Source organism: Podarcis gaigeae, assembly GCF_964106915.1.
Source record: "Podarcis gaigeae genome assembly, chromosome: 10".
In the NCBI taxonomy this organism is placed as follows: domain Eukaryota; kingdom Metazoa; phylum Chordata; class Lepidosauria; order Squamata; family Lacertidae; genus Podarcis; species Podarcis gaigeae.
The window spans coordinates 6,252,188-6,275,669 of record NC_139686.1 but is presented as its reverse complement, the minus strand read 5'-3'; the positions used below and the strand labels follow the sequence as shown (position 1 = coordinate 6,275,669).

The window sequence follows — 23,482 nt, the reverse complement described above, 5'->3', positions numbered from 1 at the left end:
CAGATGTTCCTGTGGTGGTGCCAGTTGTGGAAGACATTGAAGTGAAGAGCCCAGATGCTCCTGGTGGTAGTGCCAGTTGTGGAAGAGTAACCTGGTCCAAATCAAGGAGCACACTGCCACACCTGAAGTCCAGGTTCACACCACTTCACATGTAGGCAGCATGGTAACCTATTTACAGAAAATAATTTCGAGAAAGCTCTGATGTCTGGAGACAATCCACACCAAAGGCTCTAGAACCTATTGTGGGGTGATGCTATCGGTTCTGCTCATTTGCTTTACATATGGATATAAGAAAAGGCTTGCTAGGGCAGGGCAGAGGTCCATTTCACCCCTCACGACCACAGTGGCCAACCAGATGTATCTTGGGAAGCCTGCAAGGAAGACCTGATTGCCACAGACCTTTCCTGATGTTTCTCAGTGATGCTGGGCATAGCATGTAGATGATAATCCACACCATCTCAGAGGCAGCTGCTTGGGAATTGCAAGTGCTCAGGCCTGTGGGAATGTTCAGGGTGGCAGGAGAAGGGGATATATTGTTTATTAATATCCTTCCTAACTAGCGATTAGGGACGAGGGTGGCGCTGTGGTCTAAACCACTGAGCCTTGTGGGCTTGCCGGTCAGAAGGTCGGTGGTTCGAATCCCCGTGACGGAGTGAGCTCCCATTGCTCGGCCCCTGCTCCTGCCAACCTAGCAGTTCAAAAGCATGTCAAAGTGCAAGTAGATAAATAGGTACCACTCCCGCGGGAAGGTAAACGGCATTTCCGTGCGCTGCTCTGGTTCGCCAGAAGAGGCTTAGTCACGCTGGCCACACAACCCGGGAAAACTTGATTTATTATTATTCATTATTATGTTTCTATCCCCTTCTTACGTTCTTGTAATTATTGTTTAAGTTTATATCCCACCCTTCTTCCCAAAGGAGTCCAGGTTGGCAAACACCCAGCTGATAAAAACAATAATATTTAAAATACAATAAATGCATGTTTAAAACATTAACAAGCTCGAAGGCTGTATCATGAATTTGTGCAACCCGCTTTCTTCTGAGTTGGTTGGTTGCCATTCTTGTATCTTGCAGGAGCAAATGCCACAGTATAGCTCTGTGCTGTGCGGAGAAATCCTTTATTTTCTTTTTTCTTTATTGGCAGTTCTATACATATATATAATTTTTTATTAAATTATCTGTTTTACAATTCGAAATACTCATTTAAACGTCCTTAAAATATGAATGGCTTCCCTTCTCCTCTTTCCATGGTTCATTTTGTATATCATAAATCCCTGCGTATTTTACAAAAACCCAAACCATTCAGCATTCCATTATTGCATCCATCAAAATTTCTTTGCACTGTTGAATTCAGCTTGTCAAGAAATCCTTTATTTTCTTTGTCCTGGATCGTCCAACCTTCCGCTCTGCCCCAGCGGTATTGGGTTCTCGTATTATGAGACAGAAAGAAAACCTTCACTTTCTTCACACAATGCATTATTGTATACATCTTTGGGTCGTTCCACATCAAATCAACACAAAAAACAAGGATTTCGCCACCCACCGTCTCGGATTTTGATGAAACTTGGTGTACACCCTTCCCTTATGGTTGAAAGAAACCCCCTTAAATTCCCCCCCCATCTCAAATGGTTTTAATTTTATAGCACTTCAAATTCTAAAATTTTGTTAGAAGACATAAGAGACCCATAATTTTTATTATTTGTTGAGAAAGAGCATGTCTTTGCAATAATTTTCGCCATCAAAAGTTTTGATTCCATCGTGCTTTCACGCTGAAAATATAGGTTTTCTAAACCTCATTTTTCCACCAAAAAACTACATTTGTAAATTTTTAAGGCATTTATAAAATATTTTGAGTGGTATTGTATTTTCCCCCTGAAATCCTCATCATGTTATTGAGCTCTGCGAAAAAATTCAAAGAGATCTGATCATTGGTTATGAAGAAAAGAATTAAAATGTACACAAGACAGAGGATCTCAAGAGGGACAGAAACACAGATTTCACGAAAATTTGAAGTGCTATAAAATTAAAACCGTTTGAGATAGAGGGAAAAAATTTAAGGGGGTTTCTTTCAACCATAAGGGAAGGGTGTACACCAAGTTTCATCAAAATCCGAGACGGCGGGTGGCATGACCACGTTGAACTGACGTGCAACGACCCCTTTATCCTTGCCTCGTATCTAAACTACCAAACTCTGCATGATATAAGCATCCCTCCCTGAGGAGTTTCTGTATCTCCTTGATCTTTTCTGTGGCCCTTCTCCTACAGAAGATCTCAGGGTCGCAAAGGATCCTGCATGAATGTTCCTTTTCAGGGTCTGTACTTGAACTGACAGATTCATTTACTCACCAGTTTTTTTGCTTTTCTTCAAAGGGAGACCCTGGGCCACCTGGCAAAGGAACAGACATCAAGGTAAATCCAGACAAATGTTGGTTTGCATGATGAAACACATTGATCAGCCCTCCGATAGGGTGGGCATAAAATAAACTTCTCAGTGGCAGCTGGAAGCAAATTTCTTTCTTTCTTTCTTTCTTTCTTTCTTTCTTTCTTTCTTTCTTTCTTTCTTTCTTTCTCTTAATTCAATCTTTATTGGTTTATAATCAACACAGACGCACAGTGAAAACAAACAAACAAACAAAAACAGCACATAACTCATTAAAAAGGGAAAAAAGAAAGAAACGGAAACAGTACAACATGAAAACACAAAAACATTTCAGTCATCGATGTCTGACCTCTTTGGTGTGGGTTCTTCGTTTTCTTGTTACTCGCCTCTGTTCTCAACAAACTTAACCTGTATTATATCTTATTTGTGTTCTTAATACCTTATGCAATTCTGAGAGTTATTCAAAGCATTCTAAAGTTTTAATATGGGGACAATGTTCTTTTAAATATTGCCTATAAATCTTTTTAAACTTTTGGGTCGATCTATCCCTGATCTTTTCCGTCATATTCACTAGTTCCATGTATTCAAGCAGTTTAACTTGCCACCCCACTTTTGATGGGATTTTATCTCCTTTCCTTCACTTGGCAACCAGTATCCTTGCTGCTCCTGTTGCTGCGTACAAAAAAATCCTTCTTTTCTCTCTCTCTGGATGTCTGATGCCATAATACCTAAGAGGAAGGCTTCAGGGTTTTTTGATAAACATTGTTTTAAACAGTTTCTTTAAAATTCATTATATATAAGGTCCCAAAAGCTCTTTATTTTTTTACAACCCCACCACATGTGGTACATTGTTCCCTCTAGCAGGAACTTTATAAAGGAAGCAGTGGGACACGGGTGGCGCTGTGGATTAAACCACGGAACCTAGGACTTGCCAATCAGAAGGTTGGCGGTTTGAATCCCCGCGACGGAGTGAGCTCAGTCCCTGCTCCTGCCAACGTAGCAGTTCGAAAGCACACCAGTGCAAGTAGATAAATAGGTACCGCTCCAGCGGGAAGGTAAACGGCTTTTCCGTGCGCTGCTCTGGTTCGCCAGAAGTGGCTTAGTCATGCTGGCCACATGACCCGGAAGCTGTACGCCAGCTCCCTCAGCCAGTAAAGCGAGATGAGCGCCGCAACCCCAGAGTCGGCCACGACTGGACCTAATGGTCAGGGGTCCCTTTACCTTTACCTTATAAAGGAAGCAGGTATTTCATTTCACTTTCCTTCTGTCGTGTCCTAATATCCTCCCAGATTCTGAACTCTTAAAATTCTGTATCTGCTGCCAAGCCTGTCCCGTTACTTGAATAAAGATCTTTTTCTTAATTACACTTAAGAGTCTCTGTCTGAATCTAGACATCAGAGAAAGGTTTCAGTTAAACGTGTTGTAAGCTTTGCATGAGAAATCGGGTTGGCAAAAATGGAACTCCACAGTGCCACCCAGTGTTGTTGAGTTATAATGCATATACAGTCCTCATGGGGACACTGCAGCTGAAAACTATTTTTTCTGTCTCTTGCCTTTGCATTGCTCATGATGAACAATCCTGTTTATGACTACTACTGCCATTTGTTCCGAGTGCAGGATTTGGAAAAACTCTTCGAAGCTTATGGCATCAAGGTAGGTTGCAACCTACTAAATGACCTACAGAGAGACAAAACTGATTCTGGAATTAAGGTTATGGAAATTAAGTCTGGGGAACTGTGTACTGGGAGCAATTTTATTTTTAAAGTTCTTTTTTATTTTTAACTTGCTTTTAACTTTTCAATAAAATTATTGCTTGGTTTTATGTTTTAATATTGTTGTGACATATTTTTATGATGCTGTGGTATATATCTATATCTATCTATCTATCATCTATCTATCTATCATCTATCTATCTATCTATCTATCTATCTATCTATCTAGGGACACGGGTGGCGCTGTGGGTTAAACCACAGAGCCTAGGGCTTGCTGATCGTAAGGTTGGCGGTTCGAATCCCTGCAACGGGGTGAGCTCCCATTGCTCGGTCCCTGCTCCTGCCAACCTATCAGTTCAAAAGCACCTCAAAGTGCAAGTAGATAAATAGGTACTGCTCCGGTGGGAAGGTAAATGGCGTTTCCATGCGCTGCTCTGGTTCGCCAGAAGCGGCTTAGTCATGCTGGCCACATGACCCGGAAGCTGTACGCCGGCTCCCTCAGCCAATAAAGCGAGATGAGTGCTGCAACCCCAGAGTCGTCTGCAACTGGACCTAATGATCAGGGGTCCCTTTACCTTTATCTGTCTGTCTGTCTATCTGTCTGTCTGCCTGTCTATCTATCTATCTATCTATCTATCTATCTATCTATCTATCATATCTATCATATCTATCTATCATCTATCTATCTATCTATCTATCTATCTATCTATCTATATCTATCTATCTATCTATCTATCTATCTATCTATCTATCATCTATCTATCTATATCTATCTCTATCTATCTATCTATCTATCTATCATCTATCTATCATCTATCTGTCTATCATCTATCTATCTATCATATCTATCTATCATCTAACTATCTATCTATCTATCTATCTATCATCTATCTATCTATCTATCTATCTATCTATCTATCTATCTATCTATCTATATCTATCTATATCTATCTATCATCTATCTAATCTATCTATCTATCCATCTATCTAATCTATCTATCTATCCATCTATCTATCTATCATCTATCTATCTATCTATCTATCTATCTATCTATCTATCATCTATCATCTATCATCTATCATCTATCATCTCTATCTATCTATCATCTATCATCTATCAATCTATCTATCTATATCATCTAATCTATCATCGGTTGTCGAATGTTATCCATTCCGGAAGACTGTTCGACTTTCAAAATGTTCAACAACCGAGGTACAATGGGCAGTCGGCATGGCGCATTCGAAAATGGAAGCTTTCACTTCCGGGTTTTCGACATTCGAAAACTGAAAGGTTCGGCTTCCGACAAGGAACCGCTGTATAACTATTTTTCTAAACAGCTAAGTAGACCCACTAAACTCCTCATGCCGTTTTCTTACATTTATCTCTTACCTTCCTTCCATCATGGAACTGAAGGTGTCATTCACAATTTTGGCTTTAGGAATGTAACCCCCACAAAAGTTGAGGGATTACTGTGTCTTTTGAATAGCCTGCCATATATACAATCTGATATATTTGAACAGGTACTGACGGAAGATACACGGGAAAACAAATGTCAAAAGATTTTGAATAAATGGACAAGTTATAGGATAGCACGGGGGGACGGCAACCCAAGCATTCAAATTAGAATGAATAATCTGCACATGGTTAAAGATTTGAAAAGAGAACAAGTTTTGTGGGGAGGGGTTAAAGAGGGAGGAAGGGGGGAATTAGGATAAATGAGTAGGGACAAAAGTATATACTATTATGTACAACTAATAGGAGAATGATTTTGATGAATGTTATTGTTAGATTTTCAACTGAATGGTTTTTCTGTAAATTATTCGACATCCCTGGATGATAGTGTGATTATAAAGAATTGGGGGGGGGAGGGATAAAAAAAATAATAGCCTGCCAATAGCGCAAGGGGAAAAGAAAGACAGAGAGGAGATCCAGAATTTGGACCGTATCGTCTCGGCAGGACGCCCACACCAATCTCTCCTCTTGGTTGCTTCATGAGATCTAGCCTCTTTGTTTTAACTTGCAGCTAGCGCTGTTGAAGGAGCTGTCTGACCTGCTTCTCCGGGATGGGGTTGAGCTGGTGAGCCAGCAAGTGGCCGGCTCCAGGAAGGGGAAGGGGAAGTCAGCCAAGAAGAAGCAAGGCTCTAAGCAGACCACGGGTGATGTGGTGAGTATCTCAGAAGGACAACATTATGTGCCACCCTCGCAGGGGACACAGGAGAGGGCCTTCTCGGTGGCTGCGCCCAGACTTTGGAACTCCCTGCCTGGGGAAACTCAGCTAGCTCCTTCCCTCCTTGTTGTCCTTCTGCTGGCAGGTAAAGACGGTTCGTGATATTTATGATATTTAGAAACATGATATTTATGAAAATGAAATTATTATTATTATTATTATTATTATTATTATTATTATTATTATTATTATTATTTTACTTATTTCACAACCCTACTTAAAACATGTGAAAGTTAGGCTACTAAAACAGATTAGAACAGGGGTCAGCAAACTTTTTCAGCAGGGGGCCGGTCCACTGTCCCTCAGACCTTGTGGGGGGCCGGATTATATTTTGAAAAAAAATAATGAATGAATTCCTATACCCCACAAATAACCCAGAGATGCATTTTAAATAAAAAGGCACATTCTAATCATGTGAAAACATGCTGATTCTTGGACCGTCCGTGAGCCGGATTTAGAAGGCGATTGGGCCGAATCCGGCCCCTGGGCCTTAGTTTGCCTACCCATGGATTAGAATGACCTGAACTCTCTAAGTGGCTGGGTAGGTTTGGGTGAACAGGAATGCTTTTAGCCAGTGGCAGAAAGATTTCCGCCTCGGTGTCCTGCTAGGCTTTTGGAAACCGTCTGCTTTTAATGATAGGGCTAGTGCCGGGCTGTTCCTATTGTAATTTTCTGTATGAATTTAACGGAGCATGTGTGTGTATAAAATGGTTTTTAAATTATATTTTCCTATTTTAAAAAGCTATTTATAAAAATGAATTCCAAATAATAATAATAATTGTTATTTCTCCATGGCTAAGACACGGGGAGGCTCTAAACCACCGAGCCTCTTGGACTTGCTTATCAGAAGGTTGGCGGTTCGAATCCCTGCAATGGGGTGAGCTCCCGTTGCTCGGTCCCTGCTCCTGCCCACCTAGCAGTTCGAAAGCAGGTCAAAGTGCAAGTAGATAAATAGGTACCGCTCCAGCGGGAAGGTAAACAGTGTTTCCATGCGCTGCTCTGGTTTCGCCAGAAGTCATGCTGGCCACATGACCCAGAAAAACTGCGGACAAACATCAGCTCCCTCAGCCAGTAAAGCGAGATGAGCGCACAACCCCAGAGTTGTTCGCGGCTGGACTAAACTGTCAGGGGTCCTTTACCTTTACTTTTAGTCTACGTTTGTATTCCGGGGCTCGTAAGATTCCTCACACTGTTCCATTTGATTATTTATTACTATTTAACTGAATGTTTTATTGACTACCTTATACTGATACCTTTCTTTGTATTTGGGGTTTTAAATATTGCATATACATTTTTCTTTTTTCTAATTCTCTGACTGTGTTTTATGTAAGTCGCTTGGGGATCCTGCATTTTAAGCGGTGTGTCAATATTACGAGACCTTAGAATTCCTATAACACATTTGTGTGTATAATTTTAGCAGAGCCCACGGAAGTCTGATGTTCCCAGCGAGCATCTTGCTAGCACCACCGAAGTGGCCCAAGAACAGCCGAGCATCGATTTGGAATCCCCATCTCCAGAAGCTGAGGAATATCTCTTGTCTCCCCCCACTTCCCTGCCTGCCACTCTTGCTCAGGTAATTGCTCAGATTAGAACTAAACTCAAAAAACGGGGAAGGTTCATATTGTGAAGGTGAGGAATCATCTTTTCCTGGGTTGCTGGTCCCGGTTGGAACTGGTAGGGCAGGAGCCCGGGAGGCCAACACTAGGTGGCGCCAGAGCCAATGATGGGCAGAGCCAACCAATTTGGTTTTGCCTCTGTCATTCTCCTTGCTGAGTTGTACAAAGACAACTAAGCTGCTTCTGGTGAACCAGAGCAGCGCACGGAGACGCCGTTTACCTTCCCGCCAGAATGGTACCTATTTATCTACTTGCACTTTGAGGTACGTAAATAACCTTTTTTGAAACCTGGGAATTTCCATCTGAATTACCCCCAACAAAAAGGACTTTTGGAAAAGTACTTTTAAATATTTTTTTTCCCAATTCATTATGAATTATTTCCCAATACTCTTTTACCCTTTTGCAGGTCCACCACATATGATAGAACGTACCCATAGTCTCATTGCATCTCCAGCACTTATCGGATTCAGTCTTATACATTTTAACAAGTCTCCTCGCAGTTAGATACCATCTGTAAATCATTTTCAGGTCGTTCTCCAGCAGGTTATCGTTTCTCTTGGCTTCTCCTCAACTCCCTTCTAAGACATAGTGGCTGGCTCAGCTCCCAGAAGTTATGTTCCCTGGCACCTCACAAGCTGCATTTTCTTTATTTCATCAGACCGTTGCAGATCTGAAGATCATGACAACTGCTAACCGCAATCCTGGTGACAACGTGGTGTCAGAAGTGACAGCCAACCACACAGGCCTATGGGAGCTGGATGCTGAGAAAGCCAAGGACAATCCGTACAGAGAGAGCACAACTCTGCCTCAAAGGACGATGGAAGAGGACTCTTGGGAGCAGGCAGGAGCTACTGAGGCAGCCATCTTGGTGACCCAGGATGGAGTTTGGTCTCTGGAAGAGACATCTGTAAGGATGGAGACAGAGGGAGAGGTAAAGCATTGGTATTGTAAACCAGGAACAAGGATCTTTTCCTCTTTTTTCTGCCAAATCTTTTTTATTGATTTCCCAAATTTTACCAAACCAACCACAAATTAAAGCAAATTTAATACAATTTCCCCCAAAATTGGTTTCCCACACTCCATCATTGATGTGTCCATCAATTAACCTTCTATTACAATAATTTTGTTGTTGCTGTTAACTTATTATCCTTAACCATCAGCTATCCACCTGCTAATTCCTGCACATACAGTATTTTAACATTTCCAATATCTACAAGTGAGGTGACTCAACAAATTATCAATCCACAATAAATCAGTCGTTATTGTTTCTGTGTGTATGAAAATGTAATAGTTCATTTTCACTGGAAGTTTTCCCTTTCCTTCTTATCTGCTGTGATGGGATAATGAGCTGCTTGTGCGTAAAAGCTTGATCCCTCTGGGGTTTGGCTGGTCACCCAAACCTAGGCACTAACGGAGCCCCCAAAGCATGACTCCGTCAGTCGCTGGTAGTATCTGACAGTGGGCGTCTACGGAACTTACTCCAACATAAAAGCTGTTTGACGGACATGCGCCTTCGTGACTCTCTGCGTGACAGTTTCCGGCGAAGGGTGGGAGGGTCTTGTTACCTCTTCACTATTCTCACTAGAAGTATCCTAACGGGGGTCTTGTTACCTCTTCACTATTCTCACTAGAAGTATCCCAGAGCCTCTCCCCCGATTCCCTTTCCGCTGGAACTCCTGCTCTCCCCCTACTGGTTCCTTCTTCTGCTGTAGAGTCTCTCCTATTCTCCTGGAGCCTCTCCACCACCTGTCCCTCCGATGGCAGTTCCCTGACATCCACCTCCCCCCCAGGGCCCCCTTCACCCCCCCGCCTCCTCTCCCACTGGCGGTGAGGGCGGAAAGCCCCTGAAGGAACTCTCCTCGTCATCCGAGGATTCAAACACTTCTAACCACGGCGTACCGTCTCTCTCCTCGTCTTCCTCTTCTTCGTCGGAGTCGGCTTCCTCACCCACCCCTGACTCTGGGAACCCTTCAAACTCCCCTTCCTCATCGGTGGTCCCAAAGTGTTCCCTTCTAAATCGTGCCACGGGTTGCGGTTTTTTTGGGAAACGCTGATGAAATGTTTCTATTAAAACCTCGTCCTTGACTAACTCTGCTGGTACCCAAGTGTTTTCCGACTCAACTTCCCCCTCCCATTCTACCAGATATTCCACCTGATTCCCCTTCCACCTGGAATCAATGATTCCTGCCACGTTCATGTCGCGTTCTCTCTCTTCTATCACGGGCGTTTGGGTGACCTCTCTCTCACGCTCCCCCCACTCACGTCCCTCTCGGTACGGCGACAGTAATGACCTGTGAAATACTGGGTGCAATTTCATGTGACTGGGCAGTCTGAGTTTGAATGTTACTGGGTTGACCTGCTGTATGACCTCAAAGGGTCCCAATCTTTTGGGTCTCAATTTCTTACTCCCTCCCTTGAACGGTAGTCCTTGGGTGGATAGCCACACCCGGTTTCCCACCCTTATAGTTTCACCTTCCCTCCTATTTCTGTCTGCTTGTTTCTTATATTCTTCCTTGGCTTTCTCTAAGTTAAGTTGAAGCTGACGGTGGATCGCTTCCATCTCTTCAAAAAAGTGTTCCGCCGCCGGCACACTCCACCTCTCCCCTCCTTCTCTTGGAAATGCCCGGGGATGACACCCATAATTTGCCAGAAAAGGACTCATCCCTGTGGACACGTTCTCCGCGTTGTTGTAGGCAAATTCTGCCAGAGGTAACTTATCTACCCAATCATTTTCTCTGTCTTTTACATAATACCTCAGGTATTGTTGTAAAATCCCATTTGCCCTTTCCGCTTGCCCATTTGTTTCTGGGTGCCGGGCAGTTGAGAAATTGAGTTCCACGTGCAGTAAGCTCATAAGTTTCCTCCAGAACCTGGAAGTAAACTGTTTCCCTCTGTCGCTGACCACCCTCAAGGGGGCGCCATGCAACCTGAAAATATGCTCTACAAATAACTTGGCGGTTTCCTCCGCGGTGACCGCATGGGAACAGGCTATAAAATGACACATCTTAGTTAATAGATCTACCACCACCATGACAGCTGTTTTGCCCTTGGATTTTGGCAGGTCCGTCATAAAATCTATGGATACTGCCTCCCATGGCCTTTCTGGTGTGGGTAAGGGTTGTAATAGCCCCGCTGGCGCCACCCTCTCCCCTTTCGCTCGCTGGCACCTGTCGCAACCCCTGACATATTCCCGTACGTCCTCCCTCACCTTGGGCCACCAAAACTCCCTGGTAACCAACCACATGGTTTTGTGCTGTCCAAAATGCCCCGCTGTGGGGCTGTCATGCAACTGCTTGAGTACTCTGCCCCTCAGTTCCCCATCTGGTATGTACAGTGCCCCTTTGTAATACAACGCCCCGTTCTTTTCTTCAAACCCCCCTGTGTTCTCCTCTGTCCTCCTGAGTTCTCTGAATTTCTCTTGGGCATATTCATCGTTCTCAGTACCCTCTATCAGTTCCCTCTGCCCCACCAGTGCCGCCCCACACACCCAGCGGTCTTCAGGGATTACCTGCCTTGCCTCAGGCGCTCCCTCCCCCTCTAAGTACTCAGGTTTCCTGGAGAGAGCGTCCGCCCTCACGTTCTCGGAGCCTGGCACATAACGAATCTCAAAGTGGAATTTGGAGAACTCCTGGGCCCATCTCACTTGTCTCTGGTTCAGCACTCGTGCTGTTCTCCAGTATTCCAGATTTTTGTGGTCAGTTCGGACTTGAACCTTGTGCTGCGCCCCAATCAGCAAGTGCCGCCATCTCCGGAATGCTTCATGAATGGCGAGCAGTTCTCGGTCGTATACTGTGTAGTTCCTCTCCGATTTGTTCAACTTCCGCGAGAAGAACGCACACGGTCTCCATTCGGACGTATCTTTTCCCGGCTGGAGAAGCACGGCCCCCACCGCTCGGTCTGACGCGTCAGTCTCCACCCTCATTGGTTGTTGTAGATCTACGTGCAAAAGTTGCTCTTCCGACGCAAACGCCTGCTTAAAGTGTTCGAACGCCCGCTGCGCTTCTTCCGTCCAAACAAATTTTTTCTTGCTACTAAGACAATCCGTGATGGGCGCTGTTAAATGGGCAAAGTTTTTGATGAACTTCCTATAGAAGTTTCCGAAGCCCAGGAATCTTTGCACGTCCTTCTTGGTCTTTGGTGTTTTCCATTCCAAGCTTGAACCTTGCTGGGATCCATGGCCAATCCCTTGTCAGACAACCGGTACCCCAGGAATTCCACCTCCCTGGTATGAAACTGACACTTCTCCAGTTTCACCCACAGCCGATTTTCTCACAGTTTGCTCAGTACTTCTCTTACATCTCGCACATGCTGCTCCTCATTCTCTGAGTATACCAGGACGTCATCTAATAACGCTACGCAGTTCTTGTAGAGCAATGGCCCCAGGACGTGATTCATGAACGATTGAAAACAGGCCGAGCCCGCCTGTAGACCGAAGGGCATAACGAGGTACTCAAAGGCCCCCAAGGGGGTGAACATAGTGGTTTTCCACTCATCCCCCTTTCTCACACGTATCAAGTTATATGCCCCTCTAAGGTCCAGCTTGGTAAAAATTTTCCCTTTTATCACCCGTGTCAGAATGTCATCAATTCTAGGCATAGGGAACGTCACTGGTTCTGACACTGCATTTAGGGCCCTGAAAACACACACAAGCCTGGGTTTACCCGTGTGTTTTTTGTCCACAAAGAACACTGGGCTGCCCCCCACCGCTCGTGACTCTCTGATGAAACCTCGCTTGAGGTTCTTGTCAATGAACTCCCTTAACTCCTGCATCTCACTGTCTGACATTGCATACAGCTTGCCCACTGGCAATTGTGCTCCTGGGAGTAAGTTAATTTGACAGTCAAAGGGTCTGTGCGGGGGCAGTTTATCTGCTTCCTTTTCGCTAAAGACGTCAATCAAGTCAGCGTATTGTGGTGGCACCTTCCCCTTGTCCATCACTTCCATCCCTGCTAGAGTGGCCCTGGCCCCTGCCTGAGCCTCTCCCTCCTTGCAGTGTTCTAGGCAATGTGCTGATCCAAAGGAAACCACTCTCTGATGCCAGCCTACTAGCGGATCGTGTAGTGCCAGCCAGCTCATTCCCAAAATAATAGGAGCTCCTCCCAAGGTGGCTACGTTAAATGCTATCAGTTCTGTGTGTCTTGCCACCCTCATTATCATTGGTACAGTCTGTTGGCTCACTTCTCCTCCCAACAGTTCCCTCCCATCAATCGTGGTAACCTGCAAAGGCTTACTTAATGGGATAGTCTGTATCTGGTGTTCAGCTGCAAACTCCTTACTCATGAAATTACAGGAACTACCTGAATCCAATAGCGCTTTTATATTTAGTGGGTGTCCGTTTGCCAGTTCCAGCAACACCTCTATCACAAGCGCTGGTCTTGGAGGTTCCGGCGTGGGCACATTCACTACTCCCTGGCCTGGCTGCTGTGCCCTGATGTTGGCAGCCAGGCGTTGGCTTTTACTTGCTCCTTGATTTCTTCTTCCTCCTTTCCCCCAACAGTTCCCGCCATCCCTTGCCATTCCTTCCTTTGCGGACAGACTCTGGCAAAGTGACCTGGCTGTTGGCAGAGATAACATCTCTTGGCGCTCTTTCCCTCCTTCTTCCGCCCCTCACTGGTGTTTGAAACTGCACGCGCGCTGTTCCAAGTTCCATCGGCTCTGCTGGCGGGAAAGGCTGCTCCGGAATCTCCGGAATGCGGAAGTCCTTCCAACGTTCCCCCTTTCCTTCCCGCTTTTCCAAAGCTCTGGCTTCCTGGCGCGCTCCTATGGACAGCGCAGATTTAGTCAGCTGGTCCATAGACTCCGCCCTAGGCGCCCGGGAAAGTTCATCTTTCACTGCCGGAGAGAGCCCTTCTTCAAACAGCATTTGAATAGGTTCACTCGCAAGGTCCCACCCCAGTCTATGAATCAGCATGGTGAACTCAGTCCAGTACTCACGTACAGATCGGCTCCCCTGTTTACACACCATTAACTGCCTGCGCACCACCCCTTGCTCAATCTCGCTGGAAAACATCAAGTTCATTGTGTCCTTTAAGATTTCATTATTGGCTGCCATCAGGGGCCTAATCCAGTCCCTCGCCCCTCCCTCTAGATGGCCAATCACGTACGCCACTCTAGAGTTCTCATCGGGGAAGTCATCAAACAGTAGATTGAGAGCATATTGCATCTCTGTCCTAAAGGCTTGATAGTTCCTGGGATCCCCCCCAAATTTCTGCACCAATCCAGGCACCTTTCTGGCAAGTGGGGTGGTTTTTCCCTTATCCGCATCTTGAGCCCTCCTCTTCTCGAGCCTCGCCGTTTGCAGCGCGAGCTGGACCTCCAACGCCCTGTACCTTTCTTCCAGGCTTGGACCTGCTCCAGCTCCAGCTCCTCTGGTTCCGGCTGGTTCGCTCATGATGCCCTCTGCTTGCACAAGCTGCTTTCAAAGACTGTCAGATTGCTGTGATGGGATAATGAGCTGCTTGTGCGTAAAAGCTTGATCCCTCTGGGGTTTGGCTGGTCACCCAAACCTAGGCACTAACGGAGCCCCCAAAGCATGACTCCGTCAGTCGCTGGTAGTATCTGACAGTGGGCGTCTACGGAACTTACTCCAACATAAAAGCTGTTTGACGGACATGCGCCTTCGTGACTCTCTGCGTGACAGTTTCCGGCGAAGGGTGGGAGTTCCTAACGGGGGTCTTGTTACCTCTTCACTATTCTCACTAGAAGTATCCCAGAGCCTCTCCCCCGATTCCCTTTCCGCTGGAACTCCTGCTCTCCCCCTACTGGTTCCTTCTTCTGCTGTAGAGTCTCTCCTATTCTCCTGGAGCCTCTCCACCACCTGTCCCTCCGATGGCAGTTCCCTGACATCTGCACAGTCTGCTTTGTCCAGGAATCCACCGAACAAGGGATCTTTTTCAGCCCAGGGTCATTAATTCAGTAAGACCTCTAGCTTACTTAGAACAATATAAAATATTGATAAGAAAATACCAATAAGATCCAACTTTAACAACAAGCAGACAATAAAAGTTTTAAAAATATAGATAAAATCAACAGTTTTAAACACACACACACACACACAAATAAAATTACATGGCTGTAATTTTGCAAACAAAAAGGTGTTTAGTGGGTGTTGAAAATAATATAGGGAAGGCCACCTGCTTAATATAGATAGGCAAGGAGTTTCAGAGAACAGGTGATGCCACACTATAGGATCGATTCCTTGAAAATGTGGAGTGAATATTATGTGGCACTTATAACAGCAATGATAAAAGCAGTCAAGTGGGCATATATCTTTCAAGTAAACTGGTCTCAAGCTGTCGAGAACTTTATGTACCAAGAGTAGCACCTTGAACTTGGCCTGGAAAGCCAACCTATCAGCTGTGTATACTCTGAGCTTGATCCTTAAGCAAAAATTATGGACCTCAACCAGTGTGATAACCCTGATGCCGCTGCTACGTTTACATTTCAGGACATCCTGACTTTTTCTCAATATTTATCCTCCAGATCCTGATCCTCTTTCAAACTCTCACTTTATCAGTCTTTTTTTCCAGCAGCCTTCTTAGCTACACACCCAGAAGTAAACACAAGATTTCTAATGTGGTCTTACATGTGCTGAGTAAAGTGCTATTGTTGATTTTTGGATCTTCAAAATGATATTTCCATTAATAAAAAATAAAGCGTCATTGGCTGCATGTGCTGCAGTAGCACGTGATTGGCTCGTGTTCTGTTTAATATCCCTTATGACACCCAAAAGAGATTATTCTGTTTCTTCAGGTAGAACAGAGCTCCCTTCATCTTGATCCAGAGTCCCATCTACACTCGCTAGAGAATGTATCACGTCAGGTAACAGAGACCCCAGAAAAGATGAAGACAGATGATGACCTATTCAGTGTAAGCACTACCTCCAGAACTCAATAAAAAAGATGCATATTATTTGTCCGTTTTCTTTCTCTTCAGTGTGGGGGGAAATAGCTGAACTTATTCCACGCCAAACCCATTTGAGTCTGGGGACACTCTGCCCTCGCTAGACCCTGCTGAGTCGGACACGACTAAACGACTAAACAACAACAATAACAATGATGTTTATTTTCAGCCTCCAAACTTGGAGGCAGCAATTCTTTTGAATACCACTTTCTGGAAATGGCAGGAAGGAGAAAAGGCTCTTGGGCTTGAATCCTGCTTGCAGGCTTTCCACAGTGGTTGGCCGCTGTGAGAACAGTATGCTCGACTAAGTGGGCCACTGGTCTGATCCATCATGGATCAGACATTTCTGAGGCTGTATTGGCACAGTCCTCCGTTCTGCCCCAGTGGGGCAGTTTGCATCTTCTGAAAGGGCTTTTAGCACCTTGGGGCTGATTCTTTGTCATAAAACTTCCTTGATTTTTGTCTCTGTAGGTGCCTTCCAGTCTTGAGCTGGAGACAGAGCCGAATTCTGCAGAGCATGTGTCGGCAACACCCACGGCATCCACAGAACTGCTGGGACCTCTGAAGAAAAAACCCAAGGAGCAAAAAAGGGAGAAAGAAAGCAGTCGGGTGAGTTAAGGGGAAGAAACCCAAGAGAGTCTACTTGTGTTTTTTTCAAAAAAAATATTATTTTTCCAAATTTATAAAACAAACAAACATAAATCCTAACTGTAATAATTCCACTTTTGTTAACATTATTGAATGACATCCTCGTATCCCCCTGGCTGAATTTCAGTGTATATCATTGTAACAGTTTTCCAAAACTAATTTCTCATAAAGTTTACTTAGTCAAGTAACATCTTTCTTTCTTTTCCTATTAACTTTAAACATATTATTCTATAAGATCACATATTTAAATCCTAAGCCAATCTGGTAATTGCAAGTATTTCTGTTTAAATTATCTTAGCATATTTAGCGAAATAGTCTTTGAATTTCAGCCATTCCTCCTGGGACTCCTCCTCCTTCTGGTCATGGACTCTTCCAGTCAGATCGGCTAGCTCCCAAAAGTTCATCATCTTCATCTGCCGTTCCTCCACTGTTGGCACTTCTTGTGGTTTCCAATTCTTGGCCAACAAAATCCTATCCGCAGTTGTGGCATACGAAAACAATCTAACATCTTTCTTGGGCAATTCCGCACCTTTTATTCCAAGAAGAAAGGCTTCTGGTTTCTTAATAAATGTATATTAAAAAAAAAAAATCAGTTCATTATAAATCCTCTCCCAGAAGTCTTTCACCTTGGGGCAGGTCCACCACATATGATAAAAGGTACCATCTTCTTCTTTACGTTTCCAACATAGATTACCACTATTATGATAAATCTTTGCTAATTTTACAGGGGTTAAGTACCATCTCTACATCGTTTTCATAATATTTTCCTTTAACACCGTACATGCAGTGAACTTGACCCCGTTCCTCCACAACCTTTCCCAGTCTTCAAACATTATGTTATGTCCCACATCTCTTGCCCAATCTATCATCACATCAAGAGAGTCTACCTGGAAGAGTTTGGATTTGATATCCCCCTTTATCACTACCTGAAGGAGTCTCAAAGCGGCCAACATTCTCCTTTCCCTTCCTTCCCCACAACAAACACTCTGTGAGGTGAGTGGGGCTGAGACTTCAAAAAAGTGTGACTAGCCCAAGGTCACCCAGCAGCTGCATGTGGAGGAGCAGGGAGGTGAACCCGGTTCCCCAGATTACGAGTCCACCGCTCTTAACCACTACACCACACTGGCTCTCTTGGGTTTAATAATAATAATAATAATAATAATAATAATAATAATAATAATAATTTATTTATACCCCGCCCATCTGGCTGGGCTTCCCAGCCACTCTGGGCGGCTTCCAAAAGAATATTAAAATACTGTGATACATCAAACATTAAAAGCTTCCCTAAACAGGGCTGCCTTCAGATGTCTTCTAAAAGTCTGGTAGTTGTTGTTCTCTTTGACATCTGGTGGGAGGGCGTTCCACAGGGCGGGTGCCACTACCGAGAAGGCCCTCTGCCTGGTTCCCTGTAACGTGGCTTCTCGCAGTGAGGGAACCGCCAGAAGGCCCTCAGAGCTGGACCTCAGTGTCCGGGTAGAACCCAGATATACTGGGTTGCCTTTGTGTGCTCAGAAGGTATTCTGGGATTGTGGTGATGCGCCAAATGGCTTCTGCGCATGTTACCACTGACCCTTGGATCGTGTAACCAAGAAGCATGCTCTGGGTTCACCTCTGTGTAGATGAGAGCCTATTTCGAAACACAGTGGTTCCGCTTCTTCCTCCTGGGCCGTGTTCAGAAAGTGGTGGTGGGGGATGAGTGTTCAGACCCCTGGGCTCTCACTTGTGGGGTGCCTCAGGGTTCTGTCCTCTCCCCCATGCTTTTCAACATTTACATGCAGCCGCTGGGAGAGATCATCAGGAGGTTTGGGCTGGGTGTTCATCAGTATGCAGATGATACCCAGCTCTACCTCTCTTTTAAATCAGAACCAGTGAAGGCGGTGAAGGTCCTATGTGAGTGTCTGGAAGCGGTTGGAGGATGGATGGCGGCTAACAGATTGAGGTTGAATCCTGACAAGACAGAAGTACTGTTTCTGGGGGACAGGAGGTGGGCAGGTGTGGAGGATTCCCTGGTCCTGAATGGGGTAACTGTGCCCCTGAAGGACCAGGTGCGCAGCCTGGGAGTCATTTTGGACTCACAGCTGTCCATGGAGGCACAGGTCAAATCTGTATCCAGGGCAGCTGTGTACCAGCTCCATCTGGTACGTAGGCTAAGACCCTATCTGCCTGCAGACTGTCTCGCCAGAGTGGTACATGCTCTGGTTATCTCCCGCTTGGACTACTGCAATGCGCTCTACGTGGGGCTACCTTTGAAGGTGACCCGGAAACTACAACTAATCCAGAATGCGGCAGCTAGACTGGTGACTGGGGCAGCCGCCGAGACCATATAACACCGGTCTTGAAAGACCTACATTGGCTCCCAGTACGTTTCCGAGCACAATTCAAAGTGTTGGTGCTGACTTTAAAGCCCTAAACGGCCTTGGTCCAGTATATCTGAAGGAGCGTCTCCTCCCCCATCGTTCTGCCCGGACACTGAGGTCCAGCTCTGAGGGCCTTCTGGCGGTTCCCTCACTGCGAGAGGCCACGTTACAGGGAACCAGGCAGAGGGCCTTCTCGGTGGTGGCACCCACCCTGTGGAACGCCCTCCCATCAGATGTCAAAGCGATAAACATCTACCTGACATTCAGAAGACATCTGAAGGCAGCCCTGTTCAGGGAAGTTTTTAATCTGTGACATTTTAGTGTATCTTTCATCTTTGTTGGAAGCCGCCCAGAGTGGCTGGGGAGACCCAGCCAGATGGGCGGGGTACAAATAATAAATTATTATTATTATTATTATTATTATTCTCACTAGAAGGGACACAGCTCAGTAGTAGACCATCTGCATTGCATGCAGAAGGTCACGAGTTCAAAGAGGGAGCCTTTCTGGCCTCTCTTGGGAGGGATTCCTCAATCTGCAAACATCCACAGAAGCAGCTATTTCTGTTTCCTTTGGCTCTGACGGCAGCATCCAGCAGAGGGCAGCCGGCCCACACAATTCAGACCGGCTGGATTCCTCCTTTTGGGAAGGGGGCTCTATGTTTGCAGAATCCCCGCAACGACTGTGGAACTATGTTAGCTGTGCTCGTTGATTTCAGTGCAGAAGTTTGAAATAGCAGCACATGGGGAGATGTGGTTTTACAAGGAGGCAGGTTTTACAATCCGCAATCAGAAAGAAGAGGAGCACCAAGAAGATTGGAAGAAATTTAAAGACTATTTAGCTAAATATTGTAATATAAGATAATCAGAAGTTACTTGAAAGTATCTGATAGGCCTAGAAGTAGAATAAGAACGTTGTATAATAATATGGTCTTAAGCCAAAAAGAAAAGAGAGGGAGATAGTAAATTGAAGGAGTTAATTTAATTAGAAAGATGATTTTGGAAAACTGTTCAGTTAGGGGGGAATCGAGGAAGTCAGATTACAATGAAAGTTAACTTGGATAATAAGTGTTTTTATTCTTTTTTCTTTCTTTTAGTATTGTAAGGAGTTTTGTTTTGTGTTTTTATATGTCATTTTTGTTATAAATGTGGAAAATCAATAAAAAAAATTAGGGGGGGAAGGAGGCAGGTTTTACTCCCATACTCCCTCCTCCCTTTGAATGAATGAATGAATGAATGAATGAATAAATAAATAAATAAATAAATAAATAAATAAATAAATTTGTATTTATACACCGCCCTTCCCAGTTGAGAAAACCGGGCTCAGGGTGGTTAACAACAAATTTAAAACACTTAATTGATGCAACGAAAAAACAGCATAAAATACAGTATAAAACGTGAATAACAATAAATTCAGAATTAAAAAATCAATTTAAGGGGTAAATCCATCCAATAAACATTAGATGATCACTAGGGCTAGCTGACTAAATTAGTCCTATTTGGGCCAGCGAAGAGACCAGGGGAGAATTAGCTGTGGGATCCCAGAGCGGGTAATCTTCATAAAAAGGGGAGGGGGAGGGAAGGAAGGGGAATAAAAGATCAGGCTAAGTTCAAATTGAAAGCCAAGCGGAATAGCTCTTTCAGGCCCAGCGGAAGGAAGTTAAACCCTGCAGGGCCCTGGTCTCATAGGACAGAGCATTCCACCAGGTCGGAGCCACCACTGAGAAGGCCCTGGCCCTGGTGGAGGATAATCTGACTTCCTTAGGGCCCGGGACCTCTAAACTATGATTATTCATGGACCTTAAGGTGCTCTGCAGGGCAGACCAGGAGAGGCGGTCCCGTAAATATGGGAACACTAAGCCAAAAAGGACTTAGCTTTAGCGGTAAAAGTAGACCCCATCCACATATATCTGTTCCTTACATTTCCTCCAAGGCAGCATACACACTTGTCTGCCTCTCCACTTTGATCCTTACAACAACCCTGTGAAGTAGGTTAGGCGGAGAGACAGTGACTGGCCCAAGGGCTTTGAGGCTGAATGGGGATTTGAACCCGGGCCTCCCAAGTCCCGGGTCAATGCGCTAACCGCCATACCACACTGGCACTATGCTTCATAGCTGAACTGGCAGGCATATGCTGAGCAAACGTAGATATTATGTACTGAAGTTCTCACCCTGGGCCAGCAGGGGGATACTGTAGATAGTTATGCAAATAAGGGATCAAAAGTGACGTTCAGTGATTGAATAGTTTTAGAAAGTTGTTACAGTTACGCTGTACTGGAGCTCTATATAAGCAGGCTGACTGAGCCCTTCAGTTCAGTTCAGTTCAGTTCTGGCTTGTGAATAAACAAGAGCTGTTTGAAGAATCGCTGTGTCGTCTGATATGTTCACCCACAACTTAACAGTAGACATGTCTGTTTTGGAAACGGAGACCTGCTCTCTGCTCCTTGCATCTGGATGTTGGCTGGTGCCAATCCTTTGATCCTGTCACCTGGATAAAACATGATAGCCCCCCCACACCCTTACCTTGGAGTAAGGCCCACTGAACTCAGTGCGGCTTTCTTCTGAGTTGTTGTTGTTGTTTAGTCGTGTCCGACTCTTCGTGACCCCCTGGACCAGAGCACGCCAGGCACTCCTGTCTTCCACTGCCTCCCGCAGTTGAGTCAAACTCATGTTGGTAGCTTCGAGAACACTGTCCCACCATCTTGTCCTCTGTCGTCCCCTTCTCCTTGTGCCCTCCATCTTTCCCAACATCAGGGTCTTTTCCAGGGAGTCTTCTCTTCTTCTCATGCGGTGGCCAAAGTCTTGGAGCCTCAGCTTCAGGATCTGTCCTTCCAGTGAGCACTCAGGGCTGATTTCCTTCAGAATGGAGAGGTTTGGTCTTCTTGCAGTCCATGGGACTCTCAGGAGTCTCCTCCAGCACCAGAATTCAAAAGCATCCATTCTTCGGCGATCAGCCTTCTTTATGGTCCAGCTCTCACTTCCACACATCACTACTGGGAAAACCATAGCTATTATTATTATTATTATTATTTCGTTGGACTGCATGTGGTGGGCGTGGCCAGAGGCAAAGTGGGAGGGGCAAAGGGTAAGGCTCATACAGCAGGCTATTTCTCAATATTCGTTAATGCGTAACCCGGACAGTTTGGATCCCCTCCAAACCGATGCCAGAGACTTGTGCCTGTTTTGTGCTGCGAACTGCACCTTGTGTGCCATCCCTCAAACAGAGTAATTGATACTCAAACCGTGGGCCGTAGGTATTTCCCCAAACCCAACAGTTTTCAATTCACTCCATACTTTTGCAGTAGTTTGGGGCCATTGGGTTCCAAAATGTTGGAGTTGCTCATGAATTTACAAACTCCCAAACCCACCCACACCCCTTTTTCATCCAGAGTTCAGGCAGCCAAGAGGCTTGACCCCACAGGAAGGGATCATTCTGTGGGACATTTCGCCATGGGAGAATACAGAGGGCTAGATGAAGAGTTTTGGCCTCTAAGTTCCTGTTATGTACTGAGTTGAATAGGATCCAATAGGCAGCAGTCTGATTGGTCCTAGAACAATAGGATTCAGAATGCAGCAGTCTGATCGGTCCTAGAACAATAGGCTTCAGATCGCAGCTGTCTGATTGGTCCTAGAACAATAGGGTCCAGAATGCAGGAGTCTGATTGGTCCACAGGAGCCACCCAATCCAGCTCCAGGTGGAGTGAATCTGCAACATGATTGGCCTGCAGGCGAATCCTGGAATTAGCCAATCACGTGGGGCCCATTGTGTAAATAATGTATATAAGGCAGACATTCTGGGGGAACTTCCATTCCTCCTCACCACTATGAGCTGAATAAAGAGCTTGCAATTCACTCTCAGCTCCAAGTATATTTCAGTTCCCCTGCTACGGCAAACCTTCAAATTCCTCCTTTGCCAAAGCTTTTTCATTTGCAAAAAGCTGTACCGAGGTGATGTTTTGCTCTGACTGAGAACACTTGGCAAGCCTGGAACACGATTCAATCTCTCTTTCCAACGATGCCCTTGCCTGCCGTCAGCTATTAAAAAACTCACGTTGCCTTCAAGAGGGAGCAGTTGATCTGAACCGACTGCGGAGCCCCTCCACCTCCTCCTCTTCCTTTGCTTCCTATTCTGGAGGCGTTTAAATAACCCCACAGCCACTCGCTAGCAATGCTAAGATGGGTGAATTGCAGCTAAGTAGCACACTTTCATTAACAGCCGGTTTTAATTGGAACCGGGGGGCTATAGAGCAGTTTAGAGAGGACAATGTTAGAGTCTGTAATAATAAAAGAGGGAGCAAATAGGTCGGGCGATCCCTTCTACGGGGTTCATCATGGAACTAAGGTAGCTGAGGTTCGAAAAAGTTTGGGAACCAGTGCGCTAAAGAAACTGCACAGGAGATAATCCTGCACAGTGCAGGAAATTCTTCTGAGTACCAGTTGCTGAAAACTGCAGGAGGGAAAAGGGCTCTTGTGATTGCAGCCGGCTTGTGGGATTCACGAGGGACACGGGTGGCACTGTGGGTTAAACCACAGAGCCTAGGACTTGCCGATCAGAAAGTCGGCGGTTCGAATCCCCGCAACGGGGTGAGCTCCCATTGCGCGGTCCCTGCTCCTGCCCACCTAGCAGTTCGTCAAAGTGCAAG

The 23,482-nt window shown here is 45.3% G+C and overlaps 1 protein-coding gene across 1 annotated transcript in view; it reads left to right on the top strand.

Annotated features, from left to right (window-relative positions):
* Positions 1–23,482, top strand: part of LOC310825827 (uncharacterized protein) — a 168,978-nt gene that overhangs the window by 55,446 nt on the left and 90,050 nt on the right. Inside the window, exons 36-42 of the mRNA XM_083699648.1 lie at positions 2,370–2,408; positions 3,997–4,032; positions 6,116–6,256; positions 7,737–7,892; positions 8,594–8,866; positions 15,688–15,804; positions 16,309–16,446. Coding sequence (XP_083555774.1) covers positions 2,370–2,408; positions 3,997–4,032; positions 6,116–6,256; positions 7,737–7,892; positions 8,594–8,866; positions 15,688–15,804; positions 16,309–16,446 — 900 coding nt within the window. The remainder of the gene's footprint in view (positions 1–2,369; positions 2,409–3,996; positions 4,033–6,115; positions 6,257–7,736; positions 7,893–8,593; positions 8,867–15,687; positions 15,805–16,308; positions 16,447–23,482) is intronic.